At 40.0% G+C, this 23,071-nt stretch overlaps 1 protein-coding gene and 1 non-coding gene across 2 annotated transcripts in view; both read left to right on the top strand.

Annotated features, from left to right (window-relative positions):
• BUB1 (BUB1 mitotic checkpoint serine/threonine kinase) overlaps positions 1 to 22,744 on the top strand; it is a 46,374-nt gene extending 23,630 nt beyond the window's left edge. The window contains exons 16-25 of the mRNA XM_086700540.1: positions 2,256 to 2,430; positions 4,414 to 4,501; positions 8,560 to 8,798; positions 9,960 to 10,103; positions 18,490 to 18,605; positions 19,165 to 19,326; positions 19,492 to 19,649; positions 19,742 to 19,916; positions 20,481 to 20,587; positions 22,432 to 22,744. Of these exons, the coding sequence (XP_086556666.1) occupies positions 2,256 to 2,430; positions 4,414 to 4,501; positions 8,560 to 8,798; positions 9,960 to 10,103; positions 18,490 to 18,605; positions 19,165 to 19,326; positions 19,492 to 19,649; positions 19,742 to 19,916; positions 20,481 to 20,587; positions 22,432 to 22,627 (1,560 nt within the window). The 3' untranslated portion in view covers positions 22,628 to 22,744. The remainder of the gene's footprint in view (positions 1 to 2,255; positions 2,431 to 4,413; positions 4,502 to 8,559; positions 8,799 to 9,959; positions 10,104 to 18,489; positions 18,606 to 19,164; positions 19,327 to 19,491; positions 19,650 to 19,741; positions 19,917 to 20,480; positions 20,588 to 22,431) is intronic.
• LOC112864437 (small nucleolar RNA SNORA29) lies at positions 6,086 to 6,225 on the top strand. The gene has a single exon (XR_003223979.1). It is a non-coding gene; the product is annotated as a small nucleolar RNA SNORA29 (small nucleolar RNA).
• Positions 22,745 to 23,071: the final 327 nt, after the last annotated feature.

Raw genomic sequence — 23,071 nt, 5'->3', positions numbered from 1 at the left:
TGAGCCACCCAGGCGCCCCCACAGTGGATTCTCTGAACAAATTATCACTCAGTTCACTAATCCTTCTGATGAACTTTTTGGCCTTCTTAAAAACTTCCAAATAATGGACTGGATTTCAAATATAGTGGCATCAATTCACAGATGCATTTCACCGAACTGTTCAACCAGATGTGTTTTGGCCAAAACATCCATGATGAATTTTTTGCATCCTGTCCCTAAGCATAAGCCAATTGCTTTATCCTGTGTTCATCTGAAGAAACAACAGCCAGTGTTTCCTCCAGCATTGGAGGAGATACGGTGGCTATATAAAATCTGTGCACCGCATATTAAAACCATGGGTGGCATTTTATTGGCAACTAAAGGGCTTTGCCTAGTGTAATTCTGACTCAGCAGTTTCTCTCTGTGTATAGACTCTAAAACTTGGCCATTGCATTTTTGGAGAAACAGTTAATTCTGAGGCTGAAGAAGAAAAATACAAGATGAGCTTAGAGCATCTTGTAGTGCCAGAAAGTAAGGAAGTGCTTTAAAAAAAAAAAAAAAAAAAAAAAAAAGATGGCATAACAAAAGAACTCAGGAGCCAACCTGAATAAGCCAGTGGCCAGACCAGGCACAATTTGAACAAGAAAATAAATAGAATAAGGTAGTATCGGATTATAACCCAAGAAATAAAATAAATATCAACAATGATATAAATAAATGGGGGACAAGACAAAACAAAACTTCCTTACAGAAGAATTAATAAGTAGAAGTAAAAATGAGAAGTAATAAACAGAGAAGGAATGAGTGGTAATAGAAAAAGCCATTAGAACACCACAGTAATCATTGTTCCAAGCTAGATCCATAAATGAATATTAAAATTAGTGAGTGAAACTTTAAGAAGGAACAAGGTATTTGTATAGCCTTGCAGTATCTCATTTACATTTTCAATGTGATTGTTTTAACATCTGTCCACAAATTCTTTGATATCCCTCCCTCCAGGAAGTGGATCTTCATTTACTTCCCTTTTTTTTTTTTTTTTTTTAAAGTTTATTTATTTTTAGAGAGAGAGCGTGCATGGAGAAGAGGCAGAGACAGAGAATCCCATGCAGGCTCTGCGCTGTCAGCACAGAGCGTAACACGGGGCTCGATCTCAGGAACCGTGAGGTCATGACCTGAGCCACAATCAAGAGTCGGATGTTTGACTGAGCTACCCAGGCGCCCCATCTCCTTTAGAGTGTAGGCTAACTATGATTTGCTATGAATAAATAAGGGTCAGGAAAGGAAGAAATAGTTTCTTGCAGAGCAGAAACCCAGCAGACACTACCTTCACCAGGTGATTGATTGGTTGATCTGGTTATTGGTTATTACTGGTTATCCCCAGTAATAATTTGTGTTGATATCATATATCCCCTAATAGGATGTAACAAGAAAGGGCGCTTTACCCCTGATATTCTTCCCTGAAATCAATATAACCCCAGTCTAAACATATGAAAGGCCAAATTTAAACCCAAATGGGAGGGACATTGTACACAGCTCCCAACCAGTATTCAAAAGTGTCCATGTGAGAAAGACTGAGACAGACCAATACACTGGCACAGATTAGAGGAGACTATATGCCACATGTGTCCTGGACTGGAGCCTGGAACAGAGAAGGGACATGTGGAAAAATGATGAAATCCAAATAGCATCTATAGGAGTAGTGTTTTTAGAGATGCGCCAGGATTCTATAAGATGCTAACATCAGAGGGAGTTTGACAAAATGCACATGGGAACTCTGTACTATCTTTGTAACTCTTCTATAAATCTAGGCTTTTCAAATTAAAAAATAAATAAAAATTGGAACATAAAACGTGACCCTTGAATGCAGTGCGACTCCACTGGGGTGTGTCCCACTTCTGGGGAGAATGGAACCACAGTGTCCTTGACTATGTTAGCCAGGGGTGACATGTATTTTCTCTTTAATTCCTCATTTTTTGGGGGGGGTGCCTGGGCCTCCAACTTCAACTCAGGTCACGATCTCACAGTCCGTGGGTTCAAGCCCCGCATCGGGCTCTGTGCTGACAGCTCAGAGCCTGGAGCCCGCTTGGGATTCTATGTCTCCCTGTCTCTCTGCCCCTCCCCAGCTCACACACTGTCTCTGTGTCTCAAAAATAAATATACATTAAAAAAATACTTTAATTTCTCATTTTTTGAATCTTAAGAAGTATGAGTGTGTTACGTTTTGTGGACGAAAGAAGGAGATTGCTGCTTTTTTTTCAGCTCCTCTTTTGTTGCAGGAAGTACCTCACACTGAAGAGTTCTCAGATGATTCAACCGTATGGGGCATCCGCTGCAACAAAACCCTGGCGCCCAGTCCTAAGAGCCCGGGAGCCTTCACCTCTGCTGCACAGCTTGCATCTACTCCTTTCCACAAGCCACCAGGGGACTCCGTGCATGCTCTGGAAGACAAAGGTGTGTGTGGCACTACGTTAGCATGTTGTCTTCTGCCAGCTTCAGTTCTTGCACAATTAGCTTTCTTCTTGGAAATCCTAAATGGAAGTTGAAAAATTATAAAGAAGAAGCTTCAAGTCCATTTACTGTATTATTACATATATGATTTTTTTCTTTTGGTATATTGTTTTCTTAAAGTCTGTGTATTTTAGAAATTTAATACCTTAGATTATAGGTGGAACAGGAGGAAAACCTATAGAAGCATTTGAACATAGATATGCAAAGTCCAACCCATTTGTACAGGATTTAGGTTTATGTTATGCTTACTGCAAACAAAATGACCACTATGGACAGGTCTATTTTAAGAGTAGAAAATAGCAAATTTTAGTCCTTGGTGTATGTCTACAAATCTTACATTAGAGTTATAGCCAAGTGCTACACTCGGGAAAATCAGGTATTTTTTTTTTTTAATGACTGACCTCACGAGAGTAATAATAAAACTCACAGTCCTTATTTCCCCTAGACATAACACTCCTGTATCAAAGATCTTTATCTGAATTGAACCTTACTATAAGACATGGGCGTTGAGTGCAAATAATTATTACCAACCTATTAAAATTAAATACCAACCAATAAAATACATACAATAAGGTCTGGGACCACTTTACCATTTTGATGACTACAAATTTACTAGCCAAATTCCAATACTGCTGACACCTTAAAAAAAACTTTTTTTTTTTTTTAATGTTTATTTATTTTTGAGAGAGAGAAAGAGCACGAGTGGGGGAGGGAAAGAGAGGGAGACAGAATCCAAAGCAGGCTCTAGGCTCTGAGCTGTCAGCACAGAGCCCAATGCAGGGCTCAAACCCATGAGCTGTGAGATCACGACCTGAGCTGAAGTCGGACGCTTAACCAACTAAGCCACCCAGGTGCCCCACTGATGACACTTTTATTAAAAATAGTAATTGTTCCCCAAAGCAATAATGAAAGAACGCTCAAAGAATTGCACTCCATGTCGTGGAAGTATATTGCACTATAAAGTCTGAGCCTATAGACCTATACATTTTTAACCAAAGACTAAAAAGTTTCTCTTAGAGTACTAGCTCAGTATGTTACATTTCTTTTCTGGATTTTGAAGGAGAGTTCAGTTGAAACTTGGACAACTGCCAAGTGCCATCACAAGCTTGTCACTTTAATAAAAAAAATTTTTCCAAGTGTTTTCCATTTGGGAAAACTAGTTTACTCAGTAGAGTCTTTCAGAGAGTCAGTATTGCCTGTTCTTGTAGTATTTGCACGTCAGTTAGATAAATAGAAGCTGGTGTTCTAGTTCTAAAAAGGATTAGCAGCTGTCTGGTGAGGCACTAGCTGATAGTTTAGTCCGGTGTAATACCTGGCTGTATGTAGTCTTAGCGTCATTGGTAGAGGTATACTCCACATTTCTGCCTTCCTAGCTTGTCTTTCCATAGACACTTTTCATTGGTTTGTTTTTAGTTAAAGGGAGTGATGGTGAGTATTGCCAGGTAGCTTCCAGATACAAACACTCTAAATCAGTTTAACCAACTAAACACTAACGGACTAAATAAAGCAGTTAGACAGAAGGACCCGCAAATCTCCACCCCCACCCCCAGAAGCGTTGCAGCGTTTTTCTCTCCACGTCCTTGTCTTCAGGTTCTCCTGAAGCAGGGTGTGCCCTCCACCATACCGGTAAAGTCCGTAGGCTGCTCATCCCGCCCAGAACTGACTTGCCACCTTCCGACCCTTTTCTCTTGAAGGATTGTATGGAGTTGAAATGCTCACAAATGGTAGTGGTGGTAAAAAAAAATTTTAGTGATTTTTTTTTTCCCATTTTTAAACATTATGGAACATTTTACCATGGAATGCTATTTTGAAATTACAACGAAAGTTGGTATGAGAAGGAATCCTGGACTTTATAACCATATGAGGTCATGTGTGTATGGACACACGCATGCATAATGTCTCTCTCTCATCTTCTCCATATTTCAGAAAACGTGGTAGCAAAACAGTGCCCCCACGTGACTCTGGATTCTCGTGAAGAAAACGTGGTGGAACCCTCAAAAGACAGAAAGTTCAGGTACTATGAGGGCACGTGTGCCTCTGTCACCCACTGTCACTCTAGCTTTGCTTTTAGGATGTGGTGGAATACCTAATTCCTACCCTTCGACGCAAACAGAGACTTCATGGACTCGCAGGGATAAGCCAGAAGGTACTCTCTATGTACCATACGCTGGCCACATCAGGGCAGTGAGAGAAGCAGCTGGGGTAGCAGAGAGTCTATGGGAACAGTTCCTGTGACTGACTTCTACTCCTTTGGAGAGCAGAGCCTTACATACTCTGACCAGCGAAAGACCCTGGCGCGTGAAAACTACTGCGGAACCGAGCAAATGCGCATCTCTTTCTTTACATCCGTTCTAACTGAGAAAGGCAATAACTTTCTTTCAAGAGGAGTAAGATAGAATGTTTCGGCCTCCTAGGTATTGGTACAAAACGCAGATGCAGCATACGCTAGTGCTTTGCGGAAGTAAAGTTGCACTGTTTTGAATAGTCTGGGAAACGCAACAGACGCTAAGAGTAGCTGCAATTTTCGAGTATTTATTATATTCCCGTATGATGCTGACACTTTTTGTGCTCTGTACCCTTTGGTTAATCCTTACAGTAAATTAATTGTAGGAACTATCCTTTTCATCGTTAGAGATGAAGAAACCAGGTCTAGAGAGTTAAAAAAAAAAAAAATAGATGACCTATAGTCATACAACTTGTGATTGCAGCACTGGAATTTGAACCCATTTCTCTAGTTTCAAAAGCCTTGCTTGCTCTCACCACTCTACTGTGCTGCCTCTTGTTGTTAAAAACCTCTTCTTAAAGCGAGATTCCGGTAAATAAATTGGACAAAAGACATGAGCAGAATTTACAAAAGAAAGAAAATGAATAAACATGTAGAAAATGGTCAACTCACTAATAATTAAAAAAAAAACACGCAAATTAACAGATCTTGCCTTTTAATTTAAAATGCTGCTCGATAGGCTCACCAGCAATCTTCCCACCTGCAACCTTCCCACCTGCAACTAAACGTCTGAATCACAAGACTGCCGTAAGCCACCCTTGGCATAACATAGACCTATACAGGACAAAAATCGGTTGCCAGGGTAATAACTGTCTTTGACCCTGTGAGATGATTAAGTTGCAAGGAAACACTTAAGACCGAGGGAACAGAAGTTCCCTGGCTTAGAAGCCTTATTTCCATGGGTGCTAGTGTGCCAGTGGCTCTTGCAACACTCGATTTAGATCCCAGAGTCCCCGCAAGGGACAGGCCTATTACAAGAGTCGTCATACCTTGAAGCCTGAAGCTGTGGATTCCCAGCATATATTCCTAATTCTCTCAGTCTAGAATGCAGTTACCAGTAATGGTTATTTTTTACCATAAGCAGTGTTGACAGTGATACTCTTACGTTTTCAGTTTTCAGGGGAGAAGAGCTAGAAAGTTACCAAAATTCAAATTCTCGTGGAGAAGGGAAAAGGGTTTTATTGATGACTTATGCACCCACAGTAATTGGGTACTCACATAACTTAATAGCAATACATATGCGTTTGGAAGCAGCTTTTTCTGTGTACATGGGTACCTCTACTATGTTTTGTTGTGATATAAAATTTTGGAAATACTCCCATTTGACTACCACATTTTCTCCCAATAATAGATTTTGGTGGCTATGCTTATGGGATAGATTAAAATTGCCATGATCTGAAGAGGGAGGATTTATTTGTGTCCTCCTTCTATATGAAATGGCTGAACAGAAAATTAACTAAGTAAAATAAAATATTGACAATACTTACTAAAAACCAGGAAAGTATTCTATTCCAGCATACACCCACTGGATTAGGTGGAGTGTGGTGATTCAAATCCATGCTAGGACTGTGGAGAAACCTGGCAGACACAACCTTTCCAAATGATCAAGGTTAATTTCACAAGTGATAGCTCATGGTAGTCATGCAATGAGAAGGGCACTCTACCTCTGGAATATTCTTCCCTAAAACCGATACTCACAGTCTAGTCATGAGGAAAACCTCCAAGAAACCTGAATCGGGGGACACTCTACAAAATACCTGGCCCGTACTCCTAAAAAAGGACAAGGTCTTGGGAGAGTAGGAAACACTAAGAAACTGTCACAGATGAGAAGGGAGTAAGGAGACCTGACAACTGAATACAACACGGTACCCATGATCAGATCTGGGCGCAAATAAAGGGCCCTGTGGAAAAACTGGCGACATCCAAATGAAGTTTGGAGGTTAGTTAATTGTATAACAAATGTTGGTTTATTGGTTTTGACAGGGAAGCCTCTGTAATGTGAAATGATAACAGTAGAGGAAAGGTGAGGAGTATTTGGGAATTCTTTATTATCCTTGCAACGTTTCTTTAAATCTAAAAGTATTCCTATTCCAAAATTAGTTTCTTTTTTTAAAAAATTCATAGTAAGAAAAATGCCTGTCAAGTAAGAATGAAGGGGCACCTGGGTGACTCAGTTGGTTAAGGGTCCGACTCTTGATTTCTGCTCAGGTTATGATCTCACAGTTCGTTAGTTTTGAGCTCCACATTGGGCTCTGCGTTGACAGTGCAGAGCCGGCTTGGGATTCTCTCTCTCTCCCTCTCTCTGCCCCTCCCCTGCTCACGTTCTCTCTCTCTCTCTCCCAAAAGAAATAAACTTAAAAAAAAAAATTAAGAGGGGCGCCTGGGTGGCTCAGTTGGTTGAGCGACAGACTTCGGCTCAGGTCATGATCTCACAGTTTGTGGGTTTGAGCCCTGCATCGGGCTCTGTGCCGATGGCTCAGAGCCTGGAGCCTGCTTCGGATTCTATGCCTACCCCTCTCTCTGCCCCTCCCCTGCTCATGCTCTCTCTCTCTCTCTCTCTCTCTCTCTCTCTCTCAATAATAAATAAACGTTAAAAAAAATTTTTTTAATTAAGAATGAAACATCAAGTTATATGTACAAAGTCCTTTTTCTCAAAATATACATTTTGTAAAAATTTATACATATGTTTGTGCATATGTGGATGTGAAGGTGGAGGAGAATTATGTGTATAAAAATACATACACAGTCAATTCTTATTATTTTCACTGGTTCTTTTGTATAAAGTCACTGCAAACTCTGCATTATCCAACACGGAGCCATTTGTTATTCATAGGGGAGATACACAGGTTCCTGTGAGCCTCTGTTCACAACATTTTGTTTACAGACACCTTATTTAATAAACATTGTTGATTCGTTAACATTGAACTCAGGCCCACAGCACTGTAACTCATACCTGAAGAAGGCTTATCCTAACACATATTCTCCGTAAGACACATCACAGCCTTCTTGCACTTAGGCACACTAGACAACACTTTAGCGTTGCACTTGGGGAACATCCTAAACAGCGAAATCACCAACAAAAATTCAGAAAAACACATTACTAAGTATACCATGCAATGGCACTTGTTTATACTGTGAGACCTGAGACAAGAATGCAGAGCATTGCCTTATTTCACTTCCCCTGGGAACGCATGTGTTGGTGACTAAAACTTTTCACCATTTTGCATGTCTGTAAAAGTACCATGAGTATTGATTTGGGGTTTGCAAATGACTTTTAGCATGTAGGTGAATTCACAAATATGGAACCCATGAATAATACAGATCAACTATATATGTATATGTGTGTGCGTAAAGAAAGACACTGGTGTTAGGTTGTTGGATTATGGCATTTTCTGTTTGTTTCGATGCTGTGAAAAAAGCCATTTGGGGATAAAGTTAAATAGTCAGTCTTGATAATAGTAGTGATACTTAGATGACAGCTTGGGCAAATAAACCCATCCCGCCCAATGTTTATCACTGAAGAATATCCAGTGTATTCCCTCACCTATTTATTGAATATATTTCCATGTCTTTGATTTTATTTCTGTTCATATTGTACTAGCTGTATTTGTAAGTATTTGTTTATCTGAAGAAAATGCTTTACTCAACTCTTTGTGAAGCAATTTTGAAATGTCATTCCCAGAATGGAAAGGAAACTGTTCTGTGGGACTTTTTGTGTGATCAAATCCAATAGACTTGTAATCACGTGGTGTTTTGTTTCCTCTTGTCTATCCCTTTAACACATTCAGTCCCATTCAAGAGAAAAGCCCAGAACCAGCGTTCCCTACAGATGTATCTTCAGCATCCGTGCTCCGTGTGAGCCAGCCTCCTGCAGACGGTGTGCTAACCAGTGAGGTACAGCAGAGCCTTGAGGCTTGTAAACTCATAGACACTGACCTCGCCGTTGCAGAAGATGCATCAGATGCCAATGCTGGGCGCCAAGCAGAATGGATGCAGACTAATTCACTTGGGAATGCTGATGTTGCAAGTATGAACACATATTCAGTCCTACTTGTGTCCCTGCATAAGGCCAATAGCCTGGTGAAAGCTGTTCCATGAAAGAAGCTCAAAGAACAGGGACTTGAATGTCATTGAGTAGACCACAAGTTCAGACAAAACTTGCATACCATGTCGGAGTGTGCTACAATGGTAGCATACTTGAAGGGCAACTGAATCTCCTTTAATTTTAGAAAGTATCAAAACAAATACTGTTGAAAGAGGGAGTTAGAATTGGAGGGTCTACTCTGTGCCAGGAATTTAATTTAAGACTGGTATCCCTATTTTACAGAAATGTAAACAGGCTCAGTGCTTAACTCCTTTCCCCTGGTTATTCAGAAACAGTCTTGTATAGTCTTGCACAGTGGCTAAGCGCACAGACTCTGAAGACTGACTAGGTTTTAGTCCTAGCTTCTCCTCTTAGGCAGTCACATGATCTTGGCCAAGATCGTTTCAATTCTCTGTGGCCCTCTTTCCTTTTCTGTAAAGTGGATGTGATGGTTCTACTTCAGAATCTTGTAAGGACCAAGTGAATTACTAAGCATAAAGTACTCAGAACAGTGTCCTACATAGGCTTAGCACTAAGTACATGGTAATCATGCTGGATTAGTCTTTGAAACTACCACTAAAAGCATTTTTATAGCATAAATTGGACAGAAACTTTATTCTTCCCTTTAGAAATTATTTCTTTTGTGAACCCAAAGTACATCTCATCCATGGAAATTGCTCATAGATAATATAAGTATCAAAAGGCATTGTGTTTTGTAAATCCAAGTGGGAAAGCAAGTTAAAGAATATATATCTGAGTATGTTAGGAGTAACTAAGATCCAGGTCTGCCTTTAAGACATAATTATGTTAAAGGCAGAATCTAGCAGTTCTGGGCAAGTGGAGCAGGTGCCCTTGGTGTTCATTTCCTTTGTCACAACTACATACTGATCTGACTTTGTAGACCTAAAATAACAAATAATGAACTATGCAGAACTAGCTATTTTGATATTTGAGAACGGTTATTATTTAAATCAGTGCTCTTTTAATGATGAAGCTTTTGAAAGCTTATTTAATGAATGTCTCCATTTGTTTTATCTATAGTTTCTTTGGGGAAATTCTTGGGTACTGAATTCATTCTCTTTTTTTGTTCCCATTCCTTCTAAGATTTGACTGTTGAGAATCCATGGGATGATAAGTTGATTCTCAAACTTTTATCTGGGCTTTCTAAGCCAGTGAGATCCTATCCAAATACTTATGAATGGCAATGTAAACTTCCAGCCATCAAGCCCAAGACTGAGTTTCAACTGGGTAAGGACTATGTGGGTAACAAACTTTTAAACTCTTGTTTTTGTCTGGGAAGTTGATGGTAACCCATGCATGTGTGATTTCCCTTCCGGTACCACCCCTACACTCCCACCCCCACTTCGAGTAGTTTTATCTACAGGATAAAGCTGAGAGCATTTTGTTAAGCCAGAACTGTAGGAGTTTGATTGCTGTTGGGACTATAACTTACAGAGGGCAATTTGGCAATATCTATCAAAGTAAAAAATGCATATACTTTTAGACATTCGCTTTTAAGAATTTCAGCAGATACGCTTGCATACGTTCAGAATGACATGTATGTGTGTAAAAATGGCAGATTGGAAACAACACAGGTGTCTATGTGACTGCTAAAGTAAATTATGGGACCTCTACAGGAAAATATGGCTTGCTCTGTACTGATAGGTATGATGTCCAAAATAGGCTGTTAAGTGGAAGGGCCAACCTGTATTATATGCTGTCTTTCATTCCTTAAGAAGGGGGAAGATAATATATTCATATTTGGTACTATTTCCAGAGAACCCTTGAAACATACTCAAAACTAACAAATGGTTAATAGAGTGGATGTGGACAACAGTGGGAGCAAGACTTTTCACAATATACTTCACACACACACACACAGGTTTCCCTGTTAACATCTTGTGTTAGTGTGGTATATTTGTTAAGGTTGATGAGCCAGTATTAATAGATTATTATTAACTAAAGTCCATAGTTTACATTAGGGTTCATTCTTTGTGTTGTACAATCTATGGGCTTTGACAAATGCGTAATGATGTGTATCCATCATTATGGTATCATAAAGAATAGTTTCACTGCCCCCAAAATGTCCTGTGCTCTATGTATTCATCATCTCTTCCCTCCACCTGAAACCCTGGCAAACACTAATCTTTTAACTACTGTCTTCATAGTTTTGCCTTTTCCAGAATGTCATAGAGTTGTAATCATACTGTATGCAAGCTTTTCAGGTTGGCTTCTTTCACGTAGCAGTATGCATTTAAGGTCTCTTGGTCTTCTCATGACTTGACAGTTCTTTCTCTACAATCACTGAGTAATACTCCATTGTGTGAATGTGCCATAATTTATTTATCTATTCACCTACTGAAGGACATCTTGGTTGCTTCCAAGTGTTGGCAATTATGAACAAACCGCTGTAAACACTCATAGGCACTTTTTGTATGGACATAAGTTTTCAGTTCATTTGGGTGAACACCAATGAGTTGTGATTGCTAGAACAGGTGGTAAGAGTATGTTTACTTCTGTAAGAAACTGCCAAACTGCCTTCAAATGGAGTTCGTACTGTTTTGTATTCCCACCAGCAATGAATGAGAGTTCTGTTGCTCCGTATCCTCACCATCATTTGGTGGTGTCAGTAGTTTGGGTTTTGGCCATTCTAATAGATGTGTATTGAAAGGCATTTCATTATTTTTCATTTGTGATTCCCTAATTATATAATGATGTCGCCAATTTTTTCATATGTTTATTTGCCATCTGTATATCTTCTTTGGTGATGTGTATGTTCAGATCTTTTGCCCATTTTTTAAAAATCAGTTCATTTTCTTACTGAGTCTTTTCCCCCATTTTCTTAATTGAGTTTTAAGAGTTGTGTATTTTGGATAACCGTTATCAGATAAGTGTTTTGCAAAGATATTCTCTCGGTCTCTGGCTTTTCATTCTATTAACTGTGTCTTGGGCAGAGCAGAAGTTTTTAAATTTTGTCAAGTTTATCAATAGATTTCTTTCATGGATCATGCTTTTGGTATGTGTCTAAGAGGTCATCAACAAACCCCAAGTCGCCTACCTATTCCCCTGTGTTACCTTCTAGTAATGTTATAGTGTTATGTTTTACATTTATGTGTATGATTCATTTTGAGTAAACTTTTATGAAAGGTATAAGTTCTATGTCTAGATTCATTTTTGCATGTTGATGTCTAGTTTTTCATCACCATTTATTGAAAAGGCTATCTTTTCTTAATTGAATTGTCTTTGCTCTGTCAGTGATCAGTAGAGTATATTAGTTCGGCTGTGTTTCTGGGCTCTCTCTTCTATTCCATGATCTATTTGTCCAGACCACACTGCTCTGATTACTGTAGCTTTTATAGGAAGTCTTGATGTTGTGTCAGTCCTCCAAACTGTTCTTCGTGTTCACTGTCTGGGCCTTTTGCCTTCCCACATAAACTTTAGAATCAGTATGTCAGTAGCCACAAAATAACTTGCAGGGATTTTGATTGGTATGGCCTTGAATCTCTAGATCAAGTTGGGAAGAAATGACATCTTGACAATCCTATCCATGTATGTGGACTATCTCTCTGTTTATTTGGATCTTCTTTTTTTTTTTTTTAAATCAAAGTTTTATGGTTTTCCTTATATAGATCTTGTACATAGTTTGTTAGATTAATACCTAAGTTACTTCGTTTTAGAAGATGCTTAAGTATTGTGGGTTTTTTTATTGTAAATTCCACTTATTAATTTCTAGTACATAGGAAAGCAATTGACTTATATATTAACCTTGTATCCTGCAACCTTGCTATAATCATGTGTTAGTTACAGGAGATTTTTTTTGTTGATTCTTTGGGATTTTCTGGCTAGACAATGCTGTCATCTGTGTACGAGAACTGTTTTATTCCTTCCCCATCCATATACCTTTTATTTCCTTTTCTTGTTTGATTGCATCAGCTAAGACTTCCAGTATAATGTTGAGCAGGAGTGATAAGAGGAGAAATTCTTGTCTTGTTCCTGATCTTAGTGGGAAAACATTTATCTGTTTCTACCATTAAGTATGATGTTAGCAGTAGGTTTTTTGGTAGATGTTCTTTATTAAGTTGAGGAAGTTTCCCACTATTCCTACTTTGCAGAGAGCTGTTAATCATGAATGGGTGTTGTTGGATTTTATCAAACACTTTTCCTGTTTTTATGATAGGATCATGTGATTTTTCTTTTTAGTCTGTTGGTATGATAGATTTATTCATTGATTTTTGAATATTGAACCAGCCTTGTATACCTGGATTAAATCCCACTTGGTCATGGTAAATAATTCTTTTTATACTTTTTTTTGGATTTCATTTGCTAATATTTGGTTGAGGACTTTTATATCTATGTTCATAAGAGATACTGTTCTGTAATTTTCTTGTGTTGTAACTGTCTGTTTCTGGTATTAGGGTAATGCTGGCCTCATAGAAGGGATTAGGAAGTATTCTATCCTCTGAAAGAGACTAGAGAATTGCTATAATTTTTTCCTTATATGTTTGGTAGAATTCACCAGTAGAGGGGCGCCTGGGTGGCTCAGTCGGTTAAGCGTCCGACTTCAGCTCAGGTCATGATCTCGCGGTCCGTGAGTTCGAGCCCCGCGACGGGCTCTGGGCTGATGGCTCAGAGCCTGGAGCCTGTTTCCGATTCTGTGTCTCTCTCTCTGTCTGCCCCTCCCCCGTTCATGCTCTGTCTCTCTCTGTCCCAAAAATAAATAAACGTTAAAAAAAAATTTTTTTTTTTAAAAAGAATTCACCAGTGGACCCATCTGACCCTGGTGCTTTCTGTTTAGGAAAGCTGTTAATTATGAATTCAATTTTTTGTCTGTTTCTTCCTGTGTGAAGGAAGAAATTTCATCGAGGTGATCAAATTTGTGGGCACAGAGTTGTTCATAGTATTCCTTTATTAACATTTTTAATTCATGGGATCTTTAGTGATGTCCCCTCTTTCGTTTCTGATATTAGTATTTTATGTCCTTCCCCCTTTTTTTCCTTAGGTAACCTGGTAGGGGCTTATGGGTTTTATTGATCTTTTCAAAGAATCAGTTTTTTGTTTCATTGATATTCTCTGTTGATGTTCTGTTTTCAGTTTCACTGATACCTGCTATAATTACTTTTTTCTTCTGCTTGCTTTGGATTTAATTTGTTCTTTTCTAGTTTCCTACGGTGGAAACTAAAGTTATTGATTTTAGATCTTTCTTTTTTAACGTACACATTTAATCCTATAAATTGCCCTCTAAGCACTGCTTTTGCTGCATCCCACAATTTTAATAAATTGTGTTTCCATTTTCTTTTAATTCAAAATATTTTTAAATTTCTTCTTTGAATTATGTGTTGTCTAATCGCCAAGTGTTTTGGGGCTTTCCAGCTATCTTTCTTTATTGGTTACTAGTTTAATTCCACTGTGGTTGGAGCACCTACTTTGTATGATTTCTTTGTTGTTGTTGTTGTTGTTGTTGTTTTAATTTGGGAAAGGTGTGTTTTACGGCCCAGAATGGTCTGTCTTGGAGAGCGTTCCACGTGAGCTTGGAAAGAATGTATAGTCTGCTGTTGTCAGATGAAGTTTTCCATAAATGTGAATTAGATCCAGTTGATTGGTACTGCTGTTCGAGTCAGTCATGCCTTGACTGATTTTCTGCCTGTTGGATCTGTTGGATCCAATCCAACTGTTGGAATCCAAAATCTGTTGGATTTTCTGCCCGTTGGATCCAACTGCCTGTTGGATCTATCGATTACTGAAAGACAGGTGTAGAAATCTCCAACTAGAATAGTGAATTCATCTGTTGTCCCTGCAGTCCTATCAATTTTTGCCTCACTATTTTGAGACATATACATTAAGGAGTTATGTCTTCTCGGAAAATTGATCCTTTATCATTATCTGATGCCCCTTTTAATGCCTGATCACTTTTCTTACTCTGAAGTCTGCTCTGTATGAAATTAGAATAGCTGCCCCAGCCTTCTGTTTATTAATTAACATGGCATATCTTCCTCCATCCCTTTACTTTTAACCCATCTGTGTCTTTATATTTAAGGTGTTTTTCTCATAGACAACATATAACTGGGTCTTGTATTCTTATCGCCTGTCATAGTTTCTGTTTTCATTGGTATATTTTTAGTCTGTTGATCTTTAGACAGATTGTTGATAGAGCTGGATTAATATCTACTATGCTTGTTGCTATTTTCTATTCACTGCCCTTGTTCTTTGTTCCCTTTTTTTGTCTTCTTTCTGCCTTCTCTGGTTTTATTTGGGTATTTATGTGATTTTGTTTTCTCGGTTAGCATATCAGTTATACTTCATTTTTAGTGGTTGCCCTAGAGTTTGCACTATACATTTAAAACTAACCCAAGTCCACCTTCAGTGAACATTATACCAGTTCACAGGTAGTGCCAGGTACTTTATAACAGAATGTTACCAGTTCTTCCCTCCTGTCCCTTAGAACAGTAGTGTCACTCATTTCACTTGTCCTAAGCTGTACTTATTACACACATTGTAGCAACTACTATTTTGAAGAGTTCCCTGCTAGACCCACTAAGAATAAGAAAAATAAAAGATTTTCTTTTATCTTCATTTACTCCTTTTCCTACACTCTTCTGATCTGAGTTTCTGACGTATTTCCTCTTCCTTCTGTCTGAAAAACTTCTTTTAACATTGCTTGCAAGGCAGGTTTGCTGGTGACACATTCCTTTAATCACAGTGTAAGCAAGCCTTTATTTCTTCACTTTTGGAGGGATAATGTCACTGGATACAGAATTTTTGATTTGGAGGTTTTTCTTTCAACACTCACTCCACTCTCTTCTTGCTTGCGTGCTCTCCAAAGAGAAGTCCATGTAAGTCTTATCCTTGCTGTTCTGTAGGTAGATGGTTTTGTCCCTCTGGCTTCTTTCACTATTTCCTCCTTATGTGATTTTCTGCAGTTTGAATACAACCTGTCTAGGTGTAGACTTTTTGGTATTTTTCCTGCCTTGTGTTCTCTGAGATTCCTAGATCCCTAATTTAGTGTCTGTCATTAATTTTGGGAATTTCTCAGCCATTATAACTCTAAATATTTTGTCTCCTCCTCTTTTTCTTCTGCCTGCTAATATTCCCATTACACATCTGTTACACCTATTGTAATTGTCCCACAATTCTTGAACATTCTTTTCTATCTTTTAATTTTTTTTTTCTTTGCAAATCACGTTTGGAAGTTTCTGTCGACATACCTGCAAGCTGACTGATTCTTTTCCCAGCCATGTACAGCCTATTGATGAGCCCATCAAAAACAGTCTTTATTTCTGTTATAAGTGGGGTATTTTTTTTTTTATTTCTAGCACTTACTTCCTTTTGATTCCTTCTCAGAGTTTCCATTTGCTTGTATTTCCCATCTGTTCTTGCATATTATCTCTTTTTTTCATTACAACTTAGCATATTAATCACAATTTTTAAACAAAGTTCCTGTTCTTATAATTGCAAAATCTTTGCTGTATGTTTGTCTGGCTCTGATACTTGCCCTGTGTCTTCAAGCTGTGTATGCTTGTAATTTTTGTTAGCAGCCAGACCTGAAGTACTGAGATAAAATAGGCCTTTGGTGTAAGATTTATGCTTCTCTGTCTTGAGATGAGGCTGCCTTTACTGTTTGTTGCCACCATAGAGACTAAAGTTCCCATTTGTGGCCTTATTTCTGTCTCCCCTGTTGGCTTTGGGTTTCCCCTGAGGCTTGTTCTTTTTTTTTTTTTTTTTTTTTTTTAATGTTTTGTTTGTTTCTGAGAGACAGAGAGAGAGACAGACAGAATGTGAGCAGGGGAGGGGCAGAGAGAGAGGGAGACACAGAACTTGAAGTGGGCTCCAGGTTCAGTGCTGTTAGCACTGAGGGCTTGAGCTCACAAATTATTGGATCAGGACCTGAGCGGAAGTTGGACCCTGAACCGACTGAGCCACCCAGGCACCCTGAGACTTGTTCTTAAATAAGGTCTGAGACATTAGTTGTACTGTAATCCCCCAGCTACTGGCTCCAGGGGTGCTTTCTGCTCCTGGGCTTATGCTCTGGCAAGCTGTTATTCTATGTATCCACCAGTGGGGGCAGCAGTGTGCCCTGTGACCTCAGTTCTTTAATGGCTCTTACATGAGTTGTCGATTTTCGGTTTGTGTAGCTTTTTCTTTTTTTATTGTGGGGAGTGGAGTGATGACTTCCAAGTTCCTGAAAGTGCCACATTAGAAACTGGAAGTCTGCTCTTGTATATTTGATTTTGAACATGTGGATTTTTTTAAAATTACTTTGAAAATCTATTGCAACTTTACCTTGGTAGTCTCTCCTCAAACCAGTAGTAACCCCAGTGTTAGAAAAATAGCAAGACCGATCCAATTTGAGGGACATTCTACAATTCACCTGACCAGTACTCCTTGGAAGTGTCATGGTCATCTAAAACCAAAAGTTGGAAGCTGTCACAGCCTGTCAGAGGCTGAGGAGATTTGATGTATTTGTCCTGGAACATTAAGGAAAAACTAGTGAAATCCGGATAGGCTTGGGCTTAGTAACATACCAGTGTGGGTTCTGTATTTGTAACAAATGTTAACAATGTTAACAAATGTTAACAATGTTAACAAATGTTAACAATGTAACAAATGTTAACAATAACTGAGCCTGAGTGGCTCAGTCAGTTAAGCGTCCGGCTTCGGCTCAGGCCATGGTCTCACAGTTCGTGGGTTTGTGCCCCGCGTTGGGCTCTGTGCTGACAGCTCGGAGCCTGGAGCCTGCTTCGGATTCTGTTTCTCCCTCTCTCTCTGCCCCTTCCTCACTCATGCTTTGTCTCTCAAAAATAAATAAATGTTTAAAAATTTTTTCAAAAAAAAAAAAGGAAAGTTCACAATAGGGGCGCCTGGGTGGCTCAGTCAGTTTTAAGTGTCCAACTTTGGCTCAGGTCATGATCTCGTGGTTTGTGAGTTCAAACCCCACGTCGGGCTCTGTGCTAACAGCTCAGAGCCTGGAGCCTGCTTTGGATTCTGTGTCTCCTCCTCTCTCTGCCCCTCCCCTGCTCATGCTCTGTCTCTCAGTAATAAATAAATGTTAAAAAAAAATACAGAAAAGAAAAGAAAGTTAACAATAGAGGAAACTGGATGCAGAGCAAACAAACTGTACTATCTTTGCAGCTTTTCTGTAAATTGAAAACTATCTAAAATAAAATTTTTACTTTAATAAAAAAATGTTAAGTATTCTATGAGAAATATTGGTACAGTTATACTCTGCGCTTTGTGTCCCAGTGTAAAACACTTGGCGTTTTTCAAAGGTGTACGTAGAGCTTTGTTCAGCACTTTACAGGATCAGCAGTCTTGCCAAGGACGCAGTGCAGGTATCACCCCTTTAAACCTGAGAATATTGGCAAAGAGAGGATGTCTGCCCGCTCCTGCCGTAAAGTGGCAGGCCCGGCGCCCAGCAGTGCTGCCTTTGGTCCCCCCACATGCCATGTAAAAAGGGAGGCTGTTTTGTGGCAGGTGTTTAACTTTTGTTTAACGCAAGGAAAACATTTCCTGAGGGAGCTATATCCATTTTTATGTATGAAGGCAAACAAGCGCCAAGAAAATTCTACAAATACACAATTTACCAAAAATGATGTTTTGAACCTTTTTTTTCCCCACTTTGACACATCTGTCTTCTAAGGTTCTTTGCTGGTCTACGTCGATCACCTTCTTGGAGAAGGGGCCTTTGCCCAAGTCTATGAAGTTACCCATGGAGATATGAACGATGCCAAAAATAAACAGAAGTTCGTTTTAAAGGTAAATAATCTGGGGGCGCCTGGGTGGCGCAGTCGGTTAAGCGTCCGACTTCAGCCAGGTCACGATCTCGCGGTCCGTGAGTTTGAGCCCCGCGTCGGGCTCTGGGCTGATAGCTCAGAGCCTGGAGCCTGTTTCCGATTCTGTGTCTCCCTCTCTCTCTGCCTCTCCCCCGTTCATGCTCTGTCTCTCTCTGTCCCAAAAATAAATAAACGTTGAAAAAAAAAAAAAAAAATTTTAAAGGTAAATAATCTGAGCAGTTTTTTGTGTAGTGTACAAATGAATTTTAGGACTTGATTTCATCAGCCCCCTTTTTTCTCTCTCGAGACAACAGTGACTTCGTTTGGGTCTGTAGTCCACAATTAAGAAACATAAACTGTCCAGCAAGGATTCGGGAGGGCCTTGCCACAAATGACCTCACAGCAGACCCCATGCTTCGGCAACAGTCCGTAGCCTGTCATCACCTTCTACCCCACATCGTTTGTTGGGGTACACGTTGCTTTCTGGCTGTCATTTTCCAGAATGTGAGACTGGATGTGAATGTCACATACCTGACTTGCAGGTCCAGAAGCCTGCCAACCCCTGGGAATTCTACATCGGGACCCAGCTGATGGAGCGACTAAAGCCAAACACGCGACACATGTTCATCAAATTCTATTCCGCCCACTTATTCCAGAATGGCAGTGTGTTGGTAGGCGATCTCTACAGCTATGGCACGTTGCTGGTGAGTGAATTTGATGTGAACATGATTTGGAAGTACGTTTTTGGCCTGTGCCCTGCTCGGACCTTTTGCGGTTGGAGCTTCTGTCGGAGTGGCAGGTGGGATTGTTTCATTAATCTCATTAATCCTGTGCAACCAATTCGGGATTCCACTCTCTGTTGTTTCTAGAATGCAATCAATCTCTATAAAAATACCCCTGAAAAGGTGATGCCTCAAGCTCTAGTCCTCTCTTTTGCGCTCAGAATGCTCTACATGATCGAACAAGTGCACAGCTGTGAAATTATTCATGGAGACATTAAGCCAGATAATTTCATACTTGGAAACAGGCAAGTGTTGCACTTTCAATGCAGTTCTGTTTCCCGGCAGCCTTCCATTATTTGTGCTCATGCCGCCTGGCCCTTGTTTGTGTTTAATATAGATTTTTGGAACAGGATGGTGACGATGATGATATATCTGCTGGCTTGGCATTGATTGACCTGGGGCAGAGTATAGATATGAAACTTTTTCCGAAAGGAACTACATTTACAGCAAGGTGTGAAACGTCTGGTTTTCAGTGTATTGAGATGCTCAGCAACAAACCATGGAACTACCAGGTACAGATCTGAAGTGAGAGAGTTGAGAATTGATTCCTTTATCATACTTACTATATTTTACAAATGAACTTGGGGCTGTAGTTAGTTTGAGCCGGTCTCATCCTCTCCTGTGCTGGGAGTTAAGACCATGCTCAAGTGATTTCAGTTGCACACATATTCCATGGCGAGAGGCTTCGGAGGGCAGGTGGAGACCAGCCACCAGAGCCGCAGGGGAGGGAGGTGGGAAGACTCCAGGCTGCCCGTGTGGAAGACAGGCTGGAGCACTGCGTTTGCCCCTAGACAGAACGGAGGACTTGAGAAGCACACAGTGGCTCAAGGAGAACGGCTTTCCCAGGGGCTGCCTCAAGAGGCGGTGGCCGGGAGGCCTCCAGCAAAGCCCACACAGGCATTACTCACCAGGGCATTTTGGTGGGGGTTTGAATAGCTATTTATTTATTTCTTCCAAAATTACTTAAAAGTAAAAGCCTGTGGTTATCTACTTGCTGCGTAAGTTAGAGAGACCTCTTCATGTACTCTTGTGCGCGTGACTATTTTAGTCACACGTGCCTTACGTTTCCTTTGTAGCTTGATTACTTTGGAGTGGCCGCAACAGTGTACTGCATGCTTTTTGGCACTTACATGAAAGTGAAAAACGAAGGAGGAGTTTGGAAGCCCGAAGGTCTTTTTAGGAGGTGAGTATTCGCGTTGGTGCCACAGTGAAAGACCACGCATGGTGGAATGTTGGGTTCATCTGGTGGAGAACAGATCTCTGCCGCTGCGTGGAAAAGCCCTGCCTTGGGAGGTGCGGTGAGGCAGCACAGTCCTGGACGCGGGGCCCAGTGAGCAGGGTACAAAGCCCCGCTGCTGCTGTTCCTGGATCCCAGACAGTGTGGGGCAGCCGATGTCCTCCAGTGAAAGCTCCTGGCCACACGGTCAGCATCCTGTACGCCCTCAGATGTTCCTCTTTACCCTTTAGAGAGACCACCTGGTGTCACTGAGCCTCAAGCTTTTGCTGGTTTTCTCGCGTTTGTAAATGAGAATAATGCCGAGCGTACTTTCCTAAGATGTTGGTTTTTTTTTTAACTTTTTTTTAATGTTTGTTTATTTTTGAGAGGGAGAGAGACAGAGTGTAAGCAGGGAAAGGGCAGAGAGAGAGAGGGGGAGACACAGAAGAGCAGGCTCCAGGCTCTGAGCTCGAACACACGAACTGCAAGATCATGACCTGAGCCCAAGTCGGACACTTAACCAACTGAGCCATCCAGGCGCCCCTCCTAAGATGTTTCTCATAAGAAGCAAAGGAAATCATGTACGTGAAAGTGCTCTGTAAATTATGAAGTCATATGATGAGGCAGCTGTCTGTCACAGGATAGGCTTTTAGGTCCTATCTCTCTGTGACTGTAGTTTTTGTAAGATTGTTTTCTCATCTATAAAATCATAGTGAAAATTAATGACTAGACTAGAGCTCTTTCTGGGAACATGGATGGCTCTCTTAATAGTGTCACATGAATAAGCTATAATAATGTTCAAGGATTTGGTACATGCAGGTTCACTATATCAGTTAAACTTCTCTTAACTTTTTTTGAGGTATAAAAACATACGCAGGAAAGGACACTTGCCTTTAGCGTGCAAAAGTGTAATGGAGTTTCACATGTTTATCTTGAATAAATTTAAGCTGGGACTCCCCCAGCCCTCCCACCCACACCCACACAGCCCGACCAAAAATACAAAAGTAGTTGGTGGTAATTTTACAAAATGTAGTGCCAGTTTATAAGTAAGATTAGATCCAGGCCCTGAAGGAAAACTTATAGCTATGGTTTATTCTGCATAATGAGTCATCAAATTTAGTAAATACTCTATTCCTTCTCTCGCTCATAATCAAAGGACCAGAGGGTTATTCAGAAGGCTTCTGTCTCTGACCACCAGTGTAGAGAAAAATCTTAACCCTCAGCAGGCCTGATAGTAATGGGCTGAATATTCTGTCTGAAACTCAAATCTAGTTGTATTCTGCTTTTTCCCCAGTGCCTTCTCTCCATGCTGTGGGGTTTTCACAGTTAATTTTAATGATCACAGTAGTTGGAACTCTGAATCTGAACTCTATTCTGGGTAGTCCAGCCTGCCTACCTGGTCCCGGCACATACGCAGTTAGGCCCATCAGAACCATTCGGCCAGATTGGCAGATTCTGGGAGTATGGTATATAATGCTAGCGGAAAGCAGATCGATTTTCATAGATAGATAGATAGATAGATAGATAGATAGATAGATAGATAGATAGATAGACAGACCGACAGACAGTTCTCCACTGAAGAGCTATTATTTCTAAGCTACTTAAGTCATGTTTTTGGAGCAAGGTGTGTACATTTAATTAGATCTTCAGTTTCTCTTACCTATAATAGATTCCAATTCTTGATGCATTATAATGTGTTTAGATGAAGTTCTATTCAGCCGTCCGAGCATGTAGAAGCCAGAGGCAGGAGTGAGGTGGCCCCACGTGTTGCACACTACATTTTATCTTGTATCCATGCGTTGTCTCTCCAGGCTTCCTCATCTGGATATGTGGAGTGAATTTTTTCACATCATGTTGAATATTCCAGATTGTCATCATCTTCCATCTTTGGATCTGTTAAGGCAAAAGCTGAGGAAAATATTTCAACAACACTATACAAACAAGATTAAGACCCTACGTAACAGGCTGATCGTACTGCTCTTAGAATATAAGCGTTCTCGAAAATAAAATTCGGACATTCCCTAAAAATCACTTTGTAAATGCTCGCGTACTCACTTTGACCCTTGATGTTTTCCACACTTGTTGTTTATGTCAATATTTCTTAAAAATAAAGTCTACAACATATGTCCATGTGACCTAGTCATTACAAATAGTTCAACAAAGTATAGCAGGCTGATGGGGCAGGTGGCACTTGAAATGCAAGCCTTCATGAAAATAAGTTGGATGTGAACATTCCCTGAAGTCACTTTTAATACCAACCTGTTCACTTTAGCCAAAAAGCCAAAAAGCAAGACAGCTTTTTACTAAGTTGAGGGTTTATATTTGTATAAAATAGATAAAATTTTTCAAATGATATTCAAAGGACTTCAAATTTTTATGGATAGAATTTGACCGTTCTTTATTGTACCTGTTCTTCAGTGCTGTCCATAGGAAATATTACGGTTATAAATC

The sequence above is a fragment of the Puma concolor genome, chromosome A3 (genome assembly GCF_028749965.1).
Source record: "Puma concolor isolate L17-30 chromosome A3, mPumCon1.1.hap2, whole genome shotgun sequence".
In the NCBI taxonomy this organism is placed as follows: domain Eukaryota; kingdom Metazoa; phylum Chordata; class Mammalia; order Carnivora; family Felidae; genus Puma; species Puma concolor.
This window is presented reverse-complemented; position numbering and strand designations above follow the sequence as displayed.